This window comes from Microtus ochrogaster, chromosome 7 (assembly GCF_000317375.1).
Source record: "Microtus ochrogaster isolate Prairie Vole_2 chromosome 7, MicOch1.0, whole genome shotgun sequence".
In the NCBI taxonomy this organism is placed as follows: Eukaryota; Metazoa; Chordata; class Mammalia; order Rodentia; family Cricetidae; genus Microtus; species Microtus ochrogaster.
Window position 1 is genome coordinate 73,256,163 of NC_022014.1, and position 22,342 is coordinate 73,278,504.

Genomic DNA, 22,342 nt, shown 5'->3' on the forward strand with positions numbered 1-22,342 from the left:
TCAACTTCACACAGTCCCAAGTTTTTGAGGGAGTTTCAACTGCTAGATTACTTCCCTCAAATTGGCCTTTGGGCATGTCTGTGGGACCTGTTCTTGTTGACTAGTATGGGAGCGCACATACATACACCACCACCAGAGGTGGGCAGTGCCACCTCTGGGCGGATAGTCCTGGTTCAGATAAGAAAGCAAGCCTGCATGCAGTGCTGCTCTATGGTTTCAGCTTCAGCTCCTGGTTGTATTCCTGCCCTGACTTCCTTCAGTGATGGACTGACGCGTAAGATGAGAGAAAACCTTTCTTCCCCAAGTTGCTTTTGCTCATTGTGTTTATTACAGCAACAACTGTGGAACTAGAACACATAGGCTGTTGTTTTCTTATTTTTGAATTTTGAAGCACTTTTTAATATTCTAGATACAAGTGCTTTATTGGACATAGGATTTACAAACCTTTCTTCCAGTCTATTACTTTTTCATTTCTTTAGCAGTATCTTACAAGGAACATAAGACTTTAATTTTCAATCAGTTACAGTTTGTGCTTTTGAAGCCATACATATAAAACTTTTATTTAACCAAAACTCAAAATATTTCTCCTAGTTTTAATTCTTTAACTTTTATTGTCATAAGTTCTGTATCTGGTTTTATGACTCATTTTCCACTAGGTTTTATATATTTTTCTAATTTTGTTTTAAACTTTATTGAAATTTTAATTGTGCATAAAATATAAGTAATATTTCTATATTCTCTGTTTCACTGATCTTTCTATTTCTTTTATGTTAAAAAAGTCTTGATGACTGTAATCTTGAAACAAGTTAATACTAAACTCCAAATTTACTGTTGTGATTATTCACATCTGTTTGGGTAAATCTAAGTCATTTAATTTATATATAATTTTAGAATCGATTTTTCTCAAAATGAACAAAAAAGTCTAATATAACTTTGACTGAGTGTAGTAGGAGTGGTGGGCTGCATTCCGCCACCCAGCTCCCACACCGGCTAGCTTTATACCCGAAATAACAACACATAAATTGTATTCTTTTAAACACTGCCTGGCCCATTAGTTATAACCTCTTATTGGCTAGCTCTTGCATATTGATCTAACCCATTTCTAATATCCGTATTGCCACTTGAGTGTGGCTTACTGGGATGAGTCTAACAGGCATCCACCTGGGAGAGAAGAGTCATGGCGACTGACTGACTCGGCTTTCTTTCTCCCAGAATTCTGTTCTGTCTACTCCGCCTACCTAATTTTCTGTCCTATCAGGGCCAAGGCAGTTTCTTTATTAACCAATAAACAGATGACCCTTCTCCATCAACTGAGTGTGAGTCTATAAGATCTGCATAAAAGTCACATCTACACATTCATTCTTCCAATCTTTAAACATGGTATTTTAACCTGTCCTTGAACTTTTGTCAGAAATGTTCTGTACTTCTTAAGATACAAGTCTTCTACATTTTTGTCAATTTATCTACGAAGTGGATCGTATTTTTGATGCTATAGTGAATAGTGGTCTTCATTTTACCTTTTTAACTTATTTTAAGTTGAAATGCAGACACGCAATTGATTTGTATATATACTTATCTTAACCCTGTCACCTTTATGAACATGTTTAGTTTTACTGTATTTATCACAGAGATTGATCATTTCATCTGCAAATATGTTCATTTCACTCGTTCCTTTACAACCTGGGCATCATTTATTTCCTTCTCTTGCTTTTTGGCACTGGCAATAATTTCCAGTTGAATAACTCACATTGGAGGCTATAGCTAACCTTTAATGTTAAGTAAAAGAATTAAAGAATCATTTATCATTAATAGTATTGCAGCCGCAAATGACAGACTCATATTTGGGGCCTAATTTAAATTAAGAATTTGCTTATGCTCATCAAAACACACTGTTTAGAACCAAAAGGCATGCTTCGGATTAGAATAGGATATTTGAATACCTTTTCTAACAAATGCCATGAACCTAAAATACTAAAAAATAAAAACTTTAAATAGGTACATTAGATAAAAGAATGCTCAAATGTCCAATGAAGGAATGATCAGGAGCATTTGGGCCAAAGTAAAATAAAGCCAAACTAAAATACCATTGTACCCTACCAGCACATAGATTAGAAATGGCAGGGTATGTGTATTTTACTGATCCGATACTGACACATACACATGTACCCCAATTCTTAAGACAGGTCATCACAACAAAAAGAATCTGAAAAAGAGATAACTAATATGCATCCCTGTGCACAATAGTAAAGTGTAAAAGAACAGAACATAAGTTGGTTCAAACCATTGGGTATTTTCATGTTAACAGACACCACTTTCTGGCTTTTATCAGTTTCCATGTTGTCAAGTTTTATCATCAACATTAGTCACATAAAGTATCTATAATGGCAAGACAGAAAATCACAATGCTAGGTTTAAAATTCTCCAGTATTATGATGCTACGAACTAGGTTCTTGGCAGGCTACTTACTTCTCAAAGCTTCCACGTTTTCGTTTTTTTTTCTATAGGCCTTCTGAATACCACTTATTCTGAAAAACACAGATTTATATTAAATGTATACACAAAATTTATGATTAAGTTTGCTTACATGTATATTTTTATCCAAGCTGTCTTAATTGCTGTACCTGTTAAATTTTGAACTAGATTTGCATCTCAAGCAATATAAGACACTCTCCACACTATTAAGACAGTGATGGATGCACATACTTGGGTAACAGATATTAAATTTGAGGGGGAAATGGATGGGTGAAACTAGAAGGATATTTTGTAATCCCACATGTTTAAAGCACGAATAAATTTGCATTCTCGTACAAAAAATAGAGGAAATAGAAGGCGGAAATATTCAATAGGAAAAAATAATAAACCACTTTCCTACTAAAACAAAAAGCACAGAAAACTGACATTAAGGACCCCGCTTCCTAAGAGGCCATGACTGCACTGCCGCTCTCTATCTAGTTCATGCATCACTCGCTGCTTTCTATCTAGTTCATGTATCGCTCGCTCGTTCTCGTGCAAGACAACTTCTAAGGGAAGCACTTGTTTAAGGAATTTACAGATTATTTTCATCTTTCATTAATTAAAAGCTTTTTATATTAATAGAGGGGATAGAAATTCGGTGTTGTTTCATGTCAGCATTATCAAACTGCCTACAAACTTCATGATAGTATATTATAGAATTTAAAAGTCACAATTCCCATCAACCATTTACCTACACCTCCAAAAATGAATCATACCTTATAGCTTCTTTTCCTATGAATTCTGAAGAAACAGGCTCAACAATTTCACTAAGACTAATATTCCCATTAATGTTGCCTTCTGATAGCTCCTTATAATTTCTTTTGGTTTTTGACCAATATGATGGTTTTAGAAAGTATAAAGATGATCTCCTTAAGCCAAATTCCCCTGAAAATAGAAATTAAAAACTGGGTTATAAGAAATTATTTCTGAAAGCATTTTTTAAATCATATTAAATAACCTTATTTTACTTAATTTTAATTTTAAAAGTCATTATTAGATGGGTGTGGTAGCACACACATTGAATCCTAACATTTAGGAAACAGAGGCAGACAGTTTCTGAGTTTAAAACCAGCAGAAACTACACAGCAATTTCCAGATCAGAAAAGATTATAAAATAAAACCTTGTCTCAAAAAAAATAGTAATGATTAATTAAGTAACATCATATTAAGTAGTACTGACCATATTGGACAGACCTTGAATACAGAAAGATGTCATGAGGAACTCAAGTATACATGGTAAAGATGAAGGGTGACATGGTGAGCCTGGAAATCATACACAAACAACACTGCAAGGGCTCAGCAGGCTGTATTTACATACTTAGGCATTCAGACAGATATGTAGACAGACAGAAAGACACAGACGTAACGACAACAGAAAAGGGGCCATGAATGGGGGATGAAAAGAGCTGAAGGAAGTGAAGTGAAAGGGACACAGTGTGATTGTATTTCAAGTTTAAAAAGGCGAAGGAAAGGGTGTGGAGTTACAAGACTGCTTCACAGGTTTGGATCTGAGAGGGTAAAATAAAATAGTTTAAAATAATAAAGGATTGAGTTGTGAAGTTTCTCTCTTATTATATAATCTTATGTCCACTAGTGGCTGGTGAATATACAACATAATACATACTGTGAATATATGCATATATATTACTTAAAAACAAATTAAACCATCAACGACTTAAAATACTCTGACTAGGAGAGAAAAAAAAGTTAAACTGATCCTATAAGAGAATTATTACTTTAGAATCTCCACAGTAACCAACCACATACCTGGAATGACTTGATCAAGATACACAGCCAGGAGGACATAGAATACACTGTCAAGAGCAAGCATGATAATAGTAACGATTAGAGGGTAGGGGCCTTCCGTCAGATTAGAAAACAAGGCGCCTTCATTGAAATCTTCTAGATGCATGACCTGAAAGCAAAACACCAGCTTTATTTACTCCACAGAAGTGATCAGAACAAAGCTGACACCGCTAAGCACAACTCTATATCCAGAGTGACATTAGGAGAACTATTTAAAAGTAATTAGTAACATGCTCTTATAAGGGAAACAATTTTTTAATATTTTTTAAAAAGGTTATCTAAATGATTCATTTAATCATGGTTTCTATTCTGTGTGAAGTTTTGCGTGTTTGTTTTGTTTTTTGAGACAGAGTCTCTCTTTGTGTAGACCAGGCTGGCCTTGAACTCACAGAAGCCTGCTTGCCTCTGCCTCCTGATTATAGGATTTATTAAAGGCGTGCTGAGAGTAAAGGAATGTACCATCATGTCCACCTTTTCTTTTTTCCCAGTCTGTGCTTCTTAAGTTTGTGTGCAACAGTATAGTCTCAAAGCATATAACAATGACGCTTGAGTTCCAAGTAATTAGTATATTTATAAATAATCTACTATAATGTTACCTCATAAAACACCTACAAAACATCAAATATAAACCACATATAATAATTGAGTTTATGTTCTACTCTATAAATAGGTCCTTTTGAGACCTTTTTCATTTGATTCTAACTATACATGTAAGACAAATAAAAAACCAAATTTATAATATGAATAGTCTTAATTTTAAATTTTGGTTTTTTATTTTATGTATACAAGTGTTTTGTCTGCATATATGTCTGGGTACCATGTGTGTGCCTGGTGCCCATGGAAGAAAAAGGAGCATCAGATCCCTATAACTAGAATTAAAACCACTTGAAAGCCACCATGTGGGTACTAGTAAATGGACTTTGAACCTCTGGAAAAGTAACTAATTCACTTAACCACTAAGACATTTCTCCTGCAATCATACTACAAAAACATTTGTTCAACTATGTTCATAGCAGCATTATTTGTAATAGCCAGAACTTGGAAACAACCTAGAGGTCCCTCAACTGAAGAATGGATAAAGAAAATGTGGCACATTTACACATTTGAGTACTACTCAGGGGTAATAAACAAGGACATCTTGAATTTTGCATGCAAATGGATGGAATTAGAAAACACTATCCTGAGTGAGGTAACCCAGACCCAGAAAGATGAATATGGTATGTACTCACTCATAAGTGGATATTAGCTATTAAACAAAGGACATTAAGCCTATAATTCGTGATCCTAGAAAAGCTAAGTAAAAACCCAAAGAAAAACATATATAGATCCACCTGGAAATTGGAAACAGAGAAGATCACCTGATAAAATTGGGAGCAGGGGGTAGGGGAAAAGGGAAGGTAGAAGGGGAAGAGGCGGGAGAAGGGGAGGATTGAGGAGAACCTGAGGGAATGGGATAGTCGAGATGGACAAAGGACAGAGATGAGAACAATGAAAGAGATATCTTGATCGAGGGAGCCATTATAGGGTTAGCAGAAACCTGGCTCTAGAGAAATTCCCAGGAATCCACAAGGATGACCCCGTAAGACCCTAAGCAATAGAGGAGATGGGGCTCGATCTTGACTTGCTCTGTAGTCAGACTGATGAATATCTTAAATATTACCAGCAACTGATGGAGGCAGAGGCAGAGACCCACATTGGAGCACTGAACTGAGCTCCCAAAGTCCAGTGGAAGAGTGGAAGGAGTGAGAACATGAGCAAAGAGGTCAAGACCATGATGGGTACACCCACTGAAACAGTTTACCTGAGCTAATAGGAGTGTACCAACTCCAGCCAGACTGGGAAGGAACAAGCATAGGACCAAACTAGTCCCTCTGAATGTGGTTGACAGCTGCATTGCTGGGGCAGACTGACGGGCCACTGGCAGTGGCACCAGCATCTATCCCTACTGCATGTACTGGATTTGGGGGATTCTATTTTCTTTGGGTGCATACCTTGCTCAGCCTAGATATAGTAGGGAGGGCCTTGGACCTTCCACAAAGCAATGTGCCTTACCCTGAGGATTAGATAGAGGTGAGGTGGGAGGGTGGGGGGGGAATGGGAGGAGGGGATGGAGTGGGAACTTGGATTGGTATTTTTTTAATCTAATAAATAATAAAAAAGACATTTCTCCTGCCTGAATTCTAAATATTATTTAGAAGAATGACTATTCCACGGTTCCTATTACACACACCTAAAGTATTTAATTATTTTACTCATGAAACTTTGGTCTGTGTCATACACAACTTTCTGCTCATCATTCTTCTGAAATAAACATATAAGTGTTTACGATAGAGCAATGGAGATTATTTGTAACTGAAACCAGTGACTCCTAATAAACTGAATTATTACACTGAACTAGAGTTATGAAATACACTAAGCAAAACCTGCAGAACTTGTAAGCAAGATACTTAATGAGAACTTAAAATTGGAGACAATCTAAGTGACAGCAGATATAAAATAGACTGCAGTACATGTCTTCCTGATGGGATTTAACAGTTTTCCTGCATGGCTCTCTCACGAAATGTTAGTGTTGTCTGTTTAGGACAAGACACTGCACTGAACTGGAAGAAGAGAAAACGGCGGTGGATGGAAGGTGCATGTATCACCTACCTGGGCAATACCAATCAGAAAGGTACACTGACAGAAAGGACTGAAGAGCCACACTAGAGATTTGGGGAAGCTTTCCATGAGGACTATCAAAAGGCCAACAAATCCAAACGCCACAGTGAAGAAAAACTCAGCTACTCCCACGTGCTTAGATTTTTTAAAAAGAGGTGTCAGCATTAAAGCAAAAAACACCTAAAAAACATAAATGTTAAGGTTAATGTATAACTCAAATACACTGATACAAAAGCAAAATTAACTTTTTGTGAAAGAAAGTTCTATTCATGAGAAACCACAGCTGTTGAAACACAATTTCCAAATGTTATGGGAAGATGCTTTGTTTTCACACAAACAGAGACACACATTTAAAATTTTTAAATTGGCAAATATTAATGCCTACATTTTATCTGTATAATAGGAACATAACCACATTCATACAGTAGAGCCCATAAGGACCCACCTGTGTCTATCCCCTCATCTTCCCAATCCTCACACCCACACTGGTGTTTCAGACACACACTGCTGTACCCAGACTTTTTATGGGAGCTAGAGATCTTAACTCAGGCCCTTATCTTTGTCAGACAAGCATTTTACCTACTGGGTCATCACCCCAAGTCTCCAGCAAGCTTTTAAACAAAGAACCTATGTTTTAAACTGAGTGCTGAAAATGATATATTAGATCATTATACTGGAAATATGAGTTATTTATAATTTATTATTTAAAGAATGGAAATGATAGTAAAGTTATTTAATAATATACAAATGGGCATATAAATCAATCATAATGAAAACTGGAATCATTTTAAAAATGCCAGTCATTACATTCATCAGTCAGTATACCAAATGAATATCAAGACTACTAAAGAACTATATTACAAAAAAAAACCTTTAAAAACTAATTGTCCTATAACATAAACTAACTTGAAAAAGTCAAGGCCTCATGAAAGGGGGAAAAATACAGCAGTGTGCAATCTTCCACCAACTATCTAAGACAACAGCAGAAGAACTATGTAAAATATAACACACCAAAACAAGTCAGATTTAAATATGAGGTTATAATTTTTCTAAAAGCATTGTAATACAATACTACATCATGTACTATCTAGTTATTTATCTGTAACTTAGTCAAAATATCTTTAATGGAAAATTGACTAAGTTAACCAAAGAAAAAGGCCATGACTACATTACCAAGGTACTTTGATATTTTGAGTTAAAATACTCACAGATGCTAACCCATACAAGAAGAACAGGAGAAAGATCACAAGGCTGCTAGTCTGAGGGAATAAGGAAGACGCTGTAGCAATGACTGCCATAAGAAGTGACATGAGGAAAATCAAGCTTGTATACAGAAGAACCCAGGAAAGCCTACAATAAAAGCACAAACACATTTATAGTCAAACAAGCACACTTTAGTCTGGAAAAACATTACTTTAAACTAAACTTAAAATTAGTTTTAGCCATTTTGTTCTTTAAATGAATTTATCTGTGTGTGTTCATGTACTGAAATTAATATTGTTAAGTAATCCAGAATAAAGTATTAGTCAAGTCACAGGTGAATGTGATTGATATAGAGATAAAATACTATCTCTCAGCACCAAAAAGTTTTAAACTGCAATAGCAATTCATGGTTAAAGCTAAAACACTCAAAAATCCAAGAGAGCAGCAGCATTTCTGATTCTCTTCAACTGTAACAGTTTCGTAAGTCAATATAATTATTTTCTTTGTAAAATGAACTATAATTGAACCCCTAATTGTCAAAAACACAAAAGTTCTTACCAGAGTCACTATTTTTACTCAAGATTTGTCCTCATATCCCTGTGAGTTCAAGGCCAGCCTGGTCTACCTAGGAAGCTCCAAAGCAGCCAGAGTTACTTGGGGAGATCCTCTCTCAAAAAAAACAGTATGGAGCTAGAGAGATTGCTCAGTGGTTAAGACCGCTTGTTGCTCTTGCAGGTGACCTGGGTTTGATTCCTAGAACTGACAGAGGCTAAGAACCATCTGTAACTCCAGTTCCAGAAAATCCAATTCTCTCTTCTGGCTTCTGCAGATAATGCATGCACATGGTGCATAAATATGCAGGCAAAACACCCATACATAGGAGATAAAAATAAAATTTTAAATGCAAAGAAATTGGTAAAACCTAATAAAAGTTTTATAATTGTTACAATAGGCCAAATAAAAAATTGTAAATGCATCTTTTAATAGCAACTTACACAGTACTAACTTTCCTCCTAAATGAGCTAAAAGAAATCAATTTTTATTTGAAACAGCATCTGGCAATGTAGCCTAGGCTGGCCTCAGACTCAAGACCCTCCTGACTTGATTTCTTGAGCACTAGCATCATAGGCATGTACAAGCCAGCCAGTTTATAAACAAAGTGTCTTATTACACAGTAGAAAGAAAAAAATACTTAGCTATTTAAAATATTCATGGCTCCCTAAAATCAGCACTGTACAAAAACTCTTATATACTAGTGCTCACCTGTGGAGACTGTTTCTCCACTTGTATCTCTATAAAGCACCTGTGTGTTCCTCATCTTACTCTACTGAAGTTTCCAAGAGGGAAAAAGAGTTCAGAAACTACACGTGCCGACCCCGATCTTTGTAACTACATTGTCAGTGCTATGTATGTGCTGTGATGTCAGGGAAGGACACTAATAGACAACTTTTAGTTCTTAGAGATTTCAGATCTTCAGTGAAACGATATGATGGAATCCATGGTACATGCCTCATGGGTTCAAACAGAATGTAAAATAAAAATTAAATGTATTATCAACACAAACTTCCCACATTGCTCTTTCCTTATAGTAAAACAAGCAACTAATTGGCTGGTCACAAACTCTAAGTAAAACGGAAACATTATAAGGAATCAGGATCAGCACAGTATTAAACTATGTAAATTAAAGTATACTGCTGAAGATCTGTGTATTTAAAACAACTGTTAGCTATACTAAGTAATAAACCATTAAACATACCAAAAAGCAGTGTCATGAAGTCCCATTATCTTTAAAAATTCCTTTAGCTTTTTTTCTTTTTCTGCTACAATGTGAATTGCCAAAAAGTACCCAAAAGGTGAAAATGCTATGACTAGATAGATGAAAATGACTCCTCGGGGAAAAGTGTCTATTTCTACAACGGCAGCTTCTCCCATGATAACAGCTTTAGTTGACTCCAGCTCCTTCCATAGAGAAACATTGGTCTTCCACTGTAATTAGAAAATGTAAATACATTAATTTAGCTCTGACAATAGCTCCTAATAAAATGTGATTATTATTACCTAAAATTAGTAAGTAACCTCATGCAAATAAAATACTCAGAAAGCCACACTCTTGAAATAAAGTGAGTAACTATAATATCATTATAAAAAGCAGAATTCTGCTCTTAATTCATTCTGGAAATTAAAAGTTTGAAGATTGGAGTGAATAAATTTTGATTTAATTCATCCAATAAAATAAAAGCATATGATTCTATTACCACATTAAGCAGATTAAAGTCATAATAAGAATATGCTTGCTTCTTCAGAGCTGAGGCTTGTAGGCATGATTAACAACCACCATTCCTATGTCTATATTTAAAAAGGTTCTTTTATGTAAAGAGCATGCTTTCTTACTGAGTTAAAATTGGTACACACAGGACATATTTATGGAATTATGTAATAAAAATACTTATCAATTGATACTTCTACTATTCACATGAATGCCTAAACTACAACTCTGTACTACCCACAGTGGTCTACCCTTGTGATAGCTAATGTCTCACTAAAACACAATTAAGTTCTGTAACATCATCATAGAGACACATCTAATGTTTCAATCTTTATCTGAAAGCACAACTGAAGTAACAGTATTAAAAACCCAAATACAGTCATATCATGCAAGCTGCAATTTTTAAGACAATTCTAGGCACACCATCCTATTTTAGTTCTTACAATTAAGATAAGGAAGGTAGTCACCTTCTTTAACTTATTTGTATTCAAGGGAAAGGTCTAAAAGTTCACATACTTCATAATATAGGAATATTTCAGTCGGTGTTCTACCTAGCACTTTAACAGCGAGAAGAGACAGGACTCTTGCTTACAGACCCTAATTCCATTACCACTTATATATACTCGAAATGTACAGTTTGGTAGAGAAGACTGCTTATAAGCACTTTATATTAAAATATTTTATAGTAAATTTCAATTTGAAAAAGCAAACAGGAAAAAGCCCACAGATCCTAGGGGAAACAGAGAAATGTGATATACAATTCTAGAGTTCTAGCCTACGGCACAAAATTTAAGGCTAGTTTCTTTACAGTGTGAAATGTCGAATCAGGCTATAACTTTAGAACATAATTTAAGAATGCACACACCACCTTAGAGGCAGAGTTGTACTAAAGCACAGATTTAGGAGTCAAAAGATCATAATCTGATCCTCTGCCAGGAATTCAGAGTCCTAAAGATACTTGATATTACTTTATTTCAGTTTCAGTCTCAGAGGGTTATAAACATTATGTAAGTTTATATGGGAACATAGCTTAGAAACATTGTAAATAAGGGATAAATGTTGAAAAGAAAATAAAATCTAGCAGTACAATTAAGATAAGGAAGATAGTCACCTTCTTTAACTTATCTGTATTCAAGGGAAAGGTCTAAAAGTTCACATACTTCATAATATAGGAATATTTCAGGAATATTACCTATAATCAATAAATATATATTATAAATTATATTCATAAAACTATACAATAAAAATAGGCTTCAAAAAGTATTAAATTAGAAAATACTTCCATTTTACCTTTTTCTCAAATAATTGTATCATGTACTATATATTTTTTTACCAAACTTAACTAAAGCCAACTTTAAAGGAAATGTGGTTTGATTTTCTTCCTTTGTTACAGTACCTGTATAATGGCAGCATCTATTGATGCCTGTAAAGCTGTGAATCCTGACGACCAGTACTGAGCAGCATCACACGATTTTGAACAACCAGCTACAGGAAGGAAAATAGAGACATAAGTGCTTTCTTCTGAAAACAGCACATGGAAGGTTACCAAAGTAGCACAATCACTGTCTATAGGACCAAAGAAAACATGCTACTACTCTTCAAATACAATTATCTATGAGATTCCTATTTATTTGAATGCTCAGACTAATTACACGTTAGAGGCTAGCAAGATGGGCCAGTGGGTAAAAGTACCTGCCCCACAAACACAAGTTCTATCCACGAAAGCCACAACAAGTCAGATATGGTGGTTTGTATGTATAAGCCAAACATTCCTATGGTGAGAGGAGAGACAGAGAAGGGAGAACAACCCAAGGTCACGGGCCAATGGCCTGGGGTACAAAGCAGTAGAAAGACCATGCCTCAACAAGATAGAAGGAGAGCCGGGCGATGGTGGCGCACGCCTTTAATCCCAGCACTCGGGAGGCAGAGGCAGGCGGATCTCTGTGAGTTCGAGACCAGCCTGGTCTACAGAGCTAGTTCCAGGACAGGCTCCAAAGCCACAGAGAAACCCTGTCTCAGAAAAAAAAAAAAAAAAAAAAAAAAAAAAAAGATAGAAGGAGAAAACCAACTTCCAAAAGTTGCTCTCTGGCCTCCAACGCAGACACAGTGGAATTTACATACAGTCACAGATGTAACACATATCACACATACCACATGAAATAAAACAAAAAATAGATGTGATAGGATACTAGATGGTAAATGAATAAAGATGTAAATTCATTATAAACAGAACTATTTAAAAGTCACTTTTCCAGAGCTGAAGAGATGGCTTAGGTATTAAGAACACTGGCTGATACTATGGAAATCAGTGTGGCTGTTCCTCAGGAAGTTGGGAATCAATCTAACTCTAACTTCCAATGCACTACTCTTGGGCATATGCCCAAAGGATGTTTCATCCTATGACAGAGACACTTGTTCAATCATGTTCATTGCTGTGCTCTTCATAAAAGCCATAAATTATAAACAACCTAGATGTCCCTCAACAGAAGAATGGATAAAGAAAATGTGGTACACTTACAAAAGAGTATATTAGTCGGCAATTCAAAAAAATGACATCATAAAATTTGCAGGTAAATGGATGGAACTAGAAAAACATCATCCTGAGTAAGGTATTCCAGACCCAGAAAGACAAATATGGAATGTATTCACTTATGTGTGGATATTAGCTGTGAAGTCAGTAATAATCAAGCTACAATCCATAAAATGACAGAGGGTATAGAGTAAGGGACTAGAGGGAACAGACAGATCTCATTAGGAAAGCGAAACAGTATTGATTTTTATGGCTATATTGATGGGGTTCTGGAATGGAAAGGGGAGAAGGGGATGAAGGAAGGAGTATGGGTAGAGACAGATAAAGTGAGGGACATTTGGAGGTTAGTATAGAAACCTAATACAGTAGAATCCTCCTAAAATATATACATATATGAAGTTGATCTAAATGAAAATGCCAAATAATGGAATAGACAGAGACCCAACTAGCCAGCTCTTGTCTCCAAATGTTGCTTCCAGTAGCAGGATTGGGTTACATCTAATTGAGCTGTTGGCCAAAAGCCAGCAAACAATCCGGGAATACCCCCAACAACCCAGGTTGTTGCCAAGACTATAGATTTCTCTCTACAAGCTGACAGCAAGGCCCCATTACTGAAGACAACACCTACACAACTCATTGAACATGGAGATGCCAAACTGGTGCCTACATAGAACATTCACATCTATGTTCCAGGGTGTTTTTTACAGGAAAATATTCTATATGCTATCAAAAGAGAAACATAAACACCAAGCAGTCACACACCCTTTGTCTACCTGGTGTTCTACTACAAGATATGCTAGGGCAATGTTGGCACAAAGTCTGTGAGAGTAACCAACCAATTGTTGTTCTGACTTAAAGCCCACTGCATGAGAGGGAACCCATAATCAACAATCAGATTAACAACCAGAGACTAGCTAGCCCAGAGACCTAGGGGTAAAACCAAATAATACAAATCTAAAAGAAAAAAAGAAAAAAGTATAGTGATAAAATGACTATTAATGATATTCTACTCTACTTATAGATCTGTGCATTATTCAACCTTCACCAGAAACGCTTCCTCCTGTAGCATATGGGAATGAATATAGAGACCCACATTCAGACATTACAAAGAGAGTGAGAGACATTGAAACACTCTGCCCTAATGTCTCCATCAAATTCCCTCCCTTCAGGGAACTCCAAATAGGGGGGAAAGAATGTAAAAGCCAGAGGAGATGGAGAACACACAAGCGCCAAAAACAAACAAACAAACAAGGCCCTCTAAAGCAACATAAGCAAAGCTCATATGAACTCACTGACACTGAAGCAGCATGCACAGGGACTGCAGAGGTCTGCATCAGCCCTCTGCACTTTCATGATGGATTCCAGTTTACTGGTTTTTTATGGGATTCCTGAGTGCACAACTGCGTGGGCCTCTGATTAGTGTACCTGCTCTTGGGCTCTTTTCTTTCTGTAGATCTGTCTTTGGTGTGGTAGTTTTTGTTTTAGCTTACATTTTATTTTGTCATATTTCTAAAGTAGAGGAAATAAATGTATAAATGAATGAATGAATGAATATAAACTTTGCCACTAGAGTACAGGTTAACAACAGAACTGTCATTTTATACCTGCTGGCACACAGAAAACCAGTTTCCTCCAAAGGAATGAAACTGCTCCAGGGAAGATCCCAGGTCAGGAGTAGCTGACCAGCAAATAATAGACACCACAGTGCTTTTGTATGTGTGTTTTTATTTGGTTACAGTTTTGGTGTTTAGTTTTGTTTTCCCTTCTGGGGGATATAATCTGTTATCTATAAGCATTTTGTGTTTGTATTGGTGATGTAGGATGTCCTTCTGTATGTGTTGCTTTACTGGTTTATGAATAAGGCTGCTTCCACCTATGGCATGGCAGGATAAAGCCAGGCGGGAAATCTGAACAGAGATGTAGTGAGTGAGTAGGTGGAGTCGGGAGATGCCAAGTAGAAGGAGAAAGATGCCAGTCACCAGCCAGAACTTAACCTGCAAACCACAGCCTCATGGCGATACACAGATTAATAGAAATGAGTTAATTTAAGAATTAAGAAATAGTTAATAGGAAGTCTGAGCTAATAGGCTGAACAGTGTTAAAATTAATATAGTTTCTGGTGTTAATACTTGGATCTGGGCAGCCAGGAAACAAATGAGTGGTCTCCACCTACATATTGGTCTTTTGAGAAATAATGAAGTTAGGTGGGAAGGGAGGAAGAAAGGATCTGGACAAACGGGAAAGGGAAAGAATATGATATATCTATATCTATCTATCTATCTATCTATCTATCTATCTATCTATCTATATATATATAAATTTGTTTCAAGTAATAAATAAGTAAATAACTAATATAGAAGGAAGAGAGGAAAGGAGGGAGGACGAGAGGGAGGAAGGGCAGACGGACACTGGTTGCTCTTCCAGAGCACCCAGGTTTAATTCCTAGCAGATGGCTCACAGCCACGTGAAACTCCTGTTCTAGGGGCTCCAAACCCCTCTCCTGACCTCTGTGAGCACCAGGCATGCACATGATACACATACATATTAACAGTCAAAACAGTTACGAACACAAACTAAAAAATAAGGCACGTTTTATGTTCTAAGGTAAATCATTCTATAACGCACATTTATCTCTGACCTGTGAGTAGAATTTTCCAAACATGCTTCTAGAATAAAGAAAAACCTTTCTGTACTTAATACAGTGACTTCAATATTGTACAATAAACAAAACTGATATTATCTTTTCAGTTGTTTTTTAAACAACTGAAGGTAGTTCTCCATGTCTCAAATGCAAATTTCACTGGTAGGAGACCTTGACCTTCTCAACTTTTATATCATATCACAGTGAAAACGATTACATGGAAGAAAAATTATATATTTAGAAACTCATACAATGAAAGATACAATTTTGGTTTTAATGTAAATGACATTTGCATAAGTATTAAAATTAAAATAAATTTTATAGTTATTTTATATAGGATACATTTAGTAAAGATAGATATTTGGAGAATGTGCACATACAATTTTTATTTCTGGATACACAATCTCATCGTGTACCCTAGCTGACCTGGAACTCACTATGTAAATCAGGCTGAAAAGCTCCACAGGATTAAAGGTGGGTGCCACCCTATCTGACCTCATGCGGCACATACCTACCTGAACAAATATGTCAGCTGAAAATGACAATACTGGACACCACCTTATTTTGATTATAAAAAAATGCACCTAACACAGAATTCAGTGATTATACATAGTTACTTACCTCTTGAATCCATATAAATAGAAGACACTGGAATCACATCAGGAAAAAAACGAAGTTCATAGGACATGGTGTCTTTGAAAACCACACCTACAAAGTTGCTTGACTTAGAAAGACTAGATGCTAGCATTTCTTTCTCATTTGCATATTCTTCAGTAATTATAACTGCAAGATATTAGAACAAAGTAATTAATTCCACAATTGCAACAGCTTACTTAATACAGCAGAGCCATTTTACAATTATATTTGATGAATAGAATATTTTATCAGTATTTTTTCTTAATTACTAATTTCTTAGGATATGAAGATAAGTGCAGAGAAAACAATGAGACAAAATGATCAACAGTGTTAGTGAGCTGTGACCTGATTACATAAACTATGTCATTACAATACATAATTTATGTCTATGACAAAGTATAATATAAAACAACATTTAGAACATTTCATCAGGACACATTATTTGAAAATTTCAATGTGTTGTAATATATTCTAATGCTGGCTAGTTTTTATATCATCCCCACTTTTAAATCTGCTTGGTTTTTGGTACTGAGATAAATGTAGGTCCTTGAACATGCCATCTATACCTTTTAAAGTCTGCAAAATTTCAGACAGAAATGAAATTATAAAAATAATAATGCAGTTCAATTACCTGTCTCAAAGTAAATTAACTCCTAATAATTAAAGTTTTACTTTTAAATATTTGTTCCTATGAAGAAAATTTTTCCAGGCATGTCAAGCCCTTTGACACTGTGATACAACATAATCACCTAAAAGGTTCATGCTCCAGAATCATCTTACCAATTTACAAACAAAAAAAAATCTAATGTTTTAAGTAATTTTATGTTGAACCACATCCATAGCTATCCCCTACCTCAACTACATGAAGCCCATGGACCCATAGCTGAGCATCACTACATGTGTGTTAGCAATTATGCTAAAATTCTGCAGGCTTCTTTGAACAAAAAATCAACCTTTTTAATATCTAATATTGTTTATTCCTCTTTAGAAGCTAAATGGAGAAAACACGGTCACCATTCTATCCAATAAGTTAAACAATTTTTAGAAATATTTTCTCCTGAGAAAATTAAAAGAATTTCCTCTCATTGTTTACAAAAGGTTAACTTCACTACAGAAGGGCCAGGATTTGTTGTAAAAGAACCTAGGACTGGTACTTAGCTTCATTATCCATTGGGTGTGCAAGTTCACATTAGTGACCTAACTCTCCTAATTTTCCTGTTCTCATACATGACACCTAGCTGATTAACTGGACTGCTCTAACTCTAGCTCCAAGGAATCTTAAGGGCTCTTCTGGCCTCCGTGGATACCTGCACACACATGTACGTACACTCACACAAACACATACAACATATGCATAAATAAAATCAATCTTCTTTAAAAAGACTACAGTACCATCGGGAAGATGATCAGAAGATACTCTCTGCATGATGCTGCTTGTAATATTATCCACAGGAGTATATCCAAGAATAAGGTTAGAAAGGCTAGATTTGTCCATGGGGTTAAGTTCTATATCAGATACTTCTTCATATTTCTTATTTGGATGCATCATGCTAATTAATATTAGCCAAAATAAAAAAAATAAAGGAAAAAGAATTTCCTACAATAAAAGAAACAGTTATTACAAAGTATAAGGATGGTGGCAAAAATTAAGATTTCTATGTAAATAACTTAGGTAATACTAAGGAAATTAGCAAGGAAGTGTGGAATTCACACAACTAGAGAAGCAACCCTATCCTAAAAGAATTACTATGGTGAGCATCCCACCAAACCCCAAAACATAGTTGAACCTTTTCAATTGAAAGGTTTTAATACTCAAGTTATATAATAAAGTGACTTAAAGATAATGTTTAAATGTCTTAAGAGTCCTGATTTAATACCCAATATATTTACTCATAAAATCTTAAAGTAGCCTGCAAACAAATCCTTACAAAGATTATCATTAAAAAGAAATGAACTTGGAAAAAAGAAAAACAAGCAAATAAGTAAATGAAAAACCCTTTGGTTCTGAACTTAAAACAGTACCTTATTAGTAATACCTAAAATGCTACTAAAATTACATTTAACTAGTTTATGGCCTGCTTTACTAGGCATGAGCTATCATTTTATCTTGTTCCTTGTTCTGCTTGTTTCAGGAGATAGCCCACACTTGAAATTACTGCTAACTGGCCAGCTAGACTTCATTCTTTTACCAAAAGCATTCCATGCTGGAGTACAACTCTTGTGACATAATTTTAGTATTCTTTGGCAACTTAATTCAGAAACCATACAGTGGGAAGATGTGGGGTATAAAATTGTGCAATACCGTTCCAAAAAGTTATCTGTGTTATCACTTCATCAATGGGGAGAAAATGCAAAATTACATGTTGACGTCAACTGAATTGAGTCATCACTGATACATTTAGGAGCATTAGGTCATTCTCTTTTTTTCTTGCTATTATAAACAATACAATATACTTTTATAAAGAGACCAAAATAATTAAATTATAAAAATGAACTCAGAAAAATTACCTTAAAATATAACACATCAAAGCAAAACAAACCATAAGAAGACAAAATAATGAGTATTTTTAACTTACCTGAACGCTACTTTTTTTAGTCCTGCATTTAATTAAGTAATTTTTCAGCAGAAGTGTTCTAGTCTGTCTCCAAACTCCCACATCCCTAATTGCAGTAGCCATGTTTTCTGGATCAGCTTATTAAAAGGAAAAACAAACAAAGCTTGATCTACATAGTAAAGCACATGTGATGTTCAATGGCAACAATATATAGATTTCTTTTTCATTTCCCAGGTAAAACAAAGCTAAGTATACTGCAAGCTATCTCTCCTACTTGTACGGAATGCAGAAAAGAGCAATCTGACAGCTCTACAAAGCACATAACAACATGCGAAACAGGAAAATATCAAATCTGAAACAGTCCCAGACTAGCAGCGAGCTCACCATGCTTTCTCCTTTGGTGTCACTCAAACTGAGCACATAAGAACCAAGCACCAAGACAGAAAGGGCTTTAGAAGTTAACTTACAATTCTGACTTGAGGGAAAGTTAGTCTTAAAACTCAAGGAGATGTGGAAATGTCAAGTTTGTTTTTATTCATCACGTTCTTTTCTGTGTCCCTATCCTGAAAAATCCCCTTGGTGGCAGTACCAGACCATAGTAACAAAAGCTCTGAAGAAGAGAAACTTTCTCTCCAAGAAGACTGGGCCAATCCACTGTGCTTTGTATATTACTATATCACTGGGTCCTGAGTACTAGTTATTGCTGCAAAAATGAAGTGGCACAGTGACACTTTCTCACTAGAGGAACAACAGAGCAGCCAGAGAGAAAGAGAAAACAGAGAGATCAAATAAAAGGAGGAGTTCTGAAATTCACAGGCAAAAATGAAGTTTTTATTGACTCTTAGATTAATTCCCAAACTAGGATTATACGGATCTTATCCTATGGATGTTGATAAAGACTAGAGAAATCAAACTAGCACACACATCCACCACTCCCCAGATCCAGACTAGTCACCAGGCAGCATTCACATGACAGATCCAAACTACAAACCTTTTGAAAACTCAACTGAAGATGCAAATAGTTCAGAGAATGTGGGAAGAAACTTACAGTCAAAACCTAAAAACATTCACAACCTGCTAAAAGAAAGTATCAACATCTCCACGAGATTAAGAAAAAGTTCAATGTCTCAAACAACCACAAATTACATGGCAAATGGCCAATATATTCCACTGTCAAAATGACAGTATTGCATGAATTTCACCAGAAACAACAAAAGCAGCATCTGCCTTCAAACTGTCATGCCACTGACAGATCAAAGAGTCAAACAAGCCCAACCTAAGAAGGAAACAAAAGATGTATAAAAGGTTATTTATGGAGTGGTAGGTGACTCTCAGTGCACCAGAGTCACCATCCCCACCTAAATTCTTATTTTACAGCTATAATTTTGTACAGCAGAATTGTGAAGATGGACACTAAAAAGAAATCCCACACTAGCTCAGAATTTTGTATAAGAAAGGGTAATTTATTTAGGGATAGACTCACAGATCACAGGCCTCTGCACCAAAGGGGAACAGCAACCGAATCCAGAAGCCAGAAGAGAGAGGCTTTCTTTACCTTGGCATTTATACTATAAGAGACCATGCCCAAGTGGGCTGGTATCTTGAAGGCTATTGGCTGAAGCTCCCACAGCACCTTCCCCTTTTGTTTAAATAAGAGAGTTCCAAACCCACTACAAAACTATGTACACTAGGAATAGACAATCAAGTATAAAATTAGAATTACAACCAGCATAAACAATATTAAGCAAGGAGCATACGCTAAATGTTTTAATAATTCTGTTCTAAGGAGTCTAAGTTTGTATTGGAAATGGCTTGGCTAGATCATAAGAGGATGGTAACTACAACATCTAATCTTCAACCACAGTGAAGGCCTGGGAAGGGAGATAATTACTTGAGTAGGAAGAAAGTGTTATCAAGCAGCTTCCAAAATGTGCAGTAGATGATAGAGACAACTGGCTACCCAAGCAATTACCCAAAGTCTCATTTGCAATGTGGAAGCAACCAGAAATGTGCTTAAGCTATTGGCCAAACAGTATTGCAAATGATATAGTTTCTGAATGATTATTTTGTGATCTGGGCAACCAGGAATGAACAAGTGGCCTCTCACCAATAGAACTAATTTCAAATAACAACTGGACCAGGAATCAATGCTAAAGTGGCAAAATCAAACCAGGAATTAAAGCCTACATAACAGAAGACAAAGATAAAACCAGACTCTGAGAAAGTTACATGTTTGCATGTTCTCTATCCTTGCTCTTACTGTAGAGTTTGCTGGTCTCAGAAAACTCTTAGACCATAGGAAGGAATGTTCTATCTAGTGTCAGTCTGGCACAAAGAACAGCAAACAGTGTTGAAACATAGAAGTTAGTCTGGCTAAGATCTGAGGACTAAAGTTCCTACACATGAATTTTGGAATTATCTGACAAAAACTTCCAAGTAGCTAGCTATCTGGGAGTCACAGAGAAATACATGTGAAACCAGGAAGGAGTCCCTCCCTGATGGCTGGCTCTCCAGTGGGGTAACTGACAATCAAATCACTCATCTACAGATCCTGCATGCAGCACTAACAACTAGCCGAACAAGGGGTTCTACAGTGTAACTGGTGAAGAGTGGCAAGCAAGCCTGTTCAGAAGCAACCTATCACTTTCTAATGGACCTGAAATCCAAGCCACGGGAGGCAGTTTACACCCGATACTATAAACCCATCAAAAGTACACGCCTAGGGAAATCACCAGCCCCAGTGGGAAAACCAGTATTGTTGTTTTGCTAAAACGACATAATGTGCATCTTAAACTGCCTTCTAAATCACTATGCTTATGCCCATTGAACCAGTGCAGCTATCAGCGTTGGGGGGGAGGGGTGGCACACCTCCCTGAGGAACCATAAACAGCTAATTGAGGCTTTCCTATTCTTCAGTGGTGTGGCCATTAAGCCCCCATCCACCCACCCATGTGCATGCAAGCAACTCTAATTAATTGCACTGGGCCACAAAAATAAAAGTTTTTTTGTTTCCGTTAAAAAAAAAACACTAAGAGGGGGTCTTGTTAGGAAGTTGTTTGATGGACACAAGGAACAAGGAACTAAGAGAAGATTATAGGCAGAATGTGACTAAAGTAGATCATATCTAGTTTTGCAACTGTGAATGATAAAAATAATTTTAAAAAAGGCCTTGTTAAACCTTCCCAAGCAATTGGTGCCGCCTTGTTTTCTATAAACTACCTAATGGAGGCCACTGACGTGAGTCCTCTCCAAAGCAAGGACAGTCTGTTCCGAGTTCTGACCGCCTCCACTTCAGATAAAAAGGCAAGCAACCTTTCATAAGCAGTTTGTCTTCTCCTGAATGGATCTTTATTATTAAAAGTTAACTTAAATGAGCATCCATTTTATATGCAGAGAAAAAGGATTAGACTAGAACTTTTAATTAACTATGAAATTACAACTTTTATTTTGTTTTCCACTTTGTAACTGATCTATAATTACCTACACATGAAAAAATAACATACTGTAGAATTATTTAAAGGAATTGGAAATAG

General features: G+C 36.0%; 1 protein-coding gene across 2 annotated transcripts in view; it reads right to left on the reverse strand.

Moving 5' to 3' along the window:
• The window catches only part of Abca5 (ATP binding cassette subfamily A member 5), a 74,150-nt gene that overhangs the window by 46,011 nt on the left and 5,797 nt on the right, over positions 1 to 22,342 (reverse strand). The window contains exons 2-11 of one of the 2 annotated variants that reach the window (XM_005350665.3): positions 18,831 to 18,946; positions 17,647 to 17,851; positions 16,240 to 16,401; positions 11,844 to 11,932; positions 9,938 to 10,167; positions 8,187 to 8,328; positions 6,970 to 7,158; positions 4,282 to 4,429; positions 3,231 to 3,399; positions 2,467 to 2,525 (exon numbers count right to left, since the gene is read on the reverse strand). In XM_005350665.3, coding sequence (XP_005350722.1) covers positions 2,467 to 2,525; positions 3,231 to 3,399; positions 4,282 to 4,429; positions 6,970 to 7,158; positions 8,187 to 8,328; positions 9,938 to 10,167; positions 11,844 to 11,932; positions 16,240 to 16,401; positions 17,647 to 17,851; positions 18,831 to 18,932 — 1,495 coding nt within the window. In that variant the 5' untranslated portion in view covers positions 18,933 to 18,946. Of the gene's footprint in view, positions 1 to 2,466; positions 2,526 to 3,230; positions 3,400 to 4,281; positions 4,430 to 6,969; positions 7,159 to 8,186; positions 8,329 to 9,937; positions 10,168 to 11,843; positions 11,933 to 16,239; positions 16,402 to 17,646; positions 17,852 to 18,830; positions 18,949 to 22,342 lie in introns of both variants that reach the window. The other variant, XM_026780314.1, reaches the window with a different exon arrangement.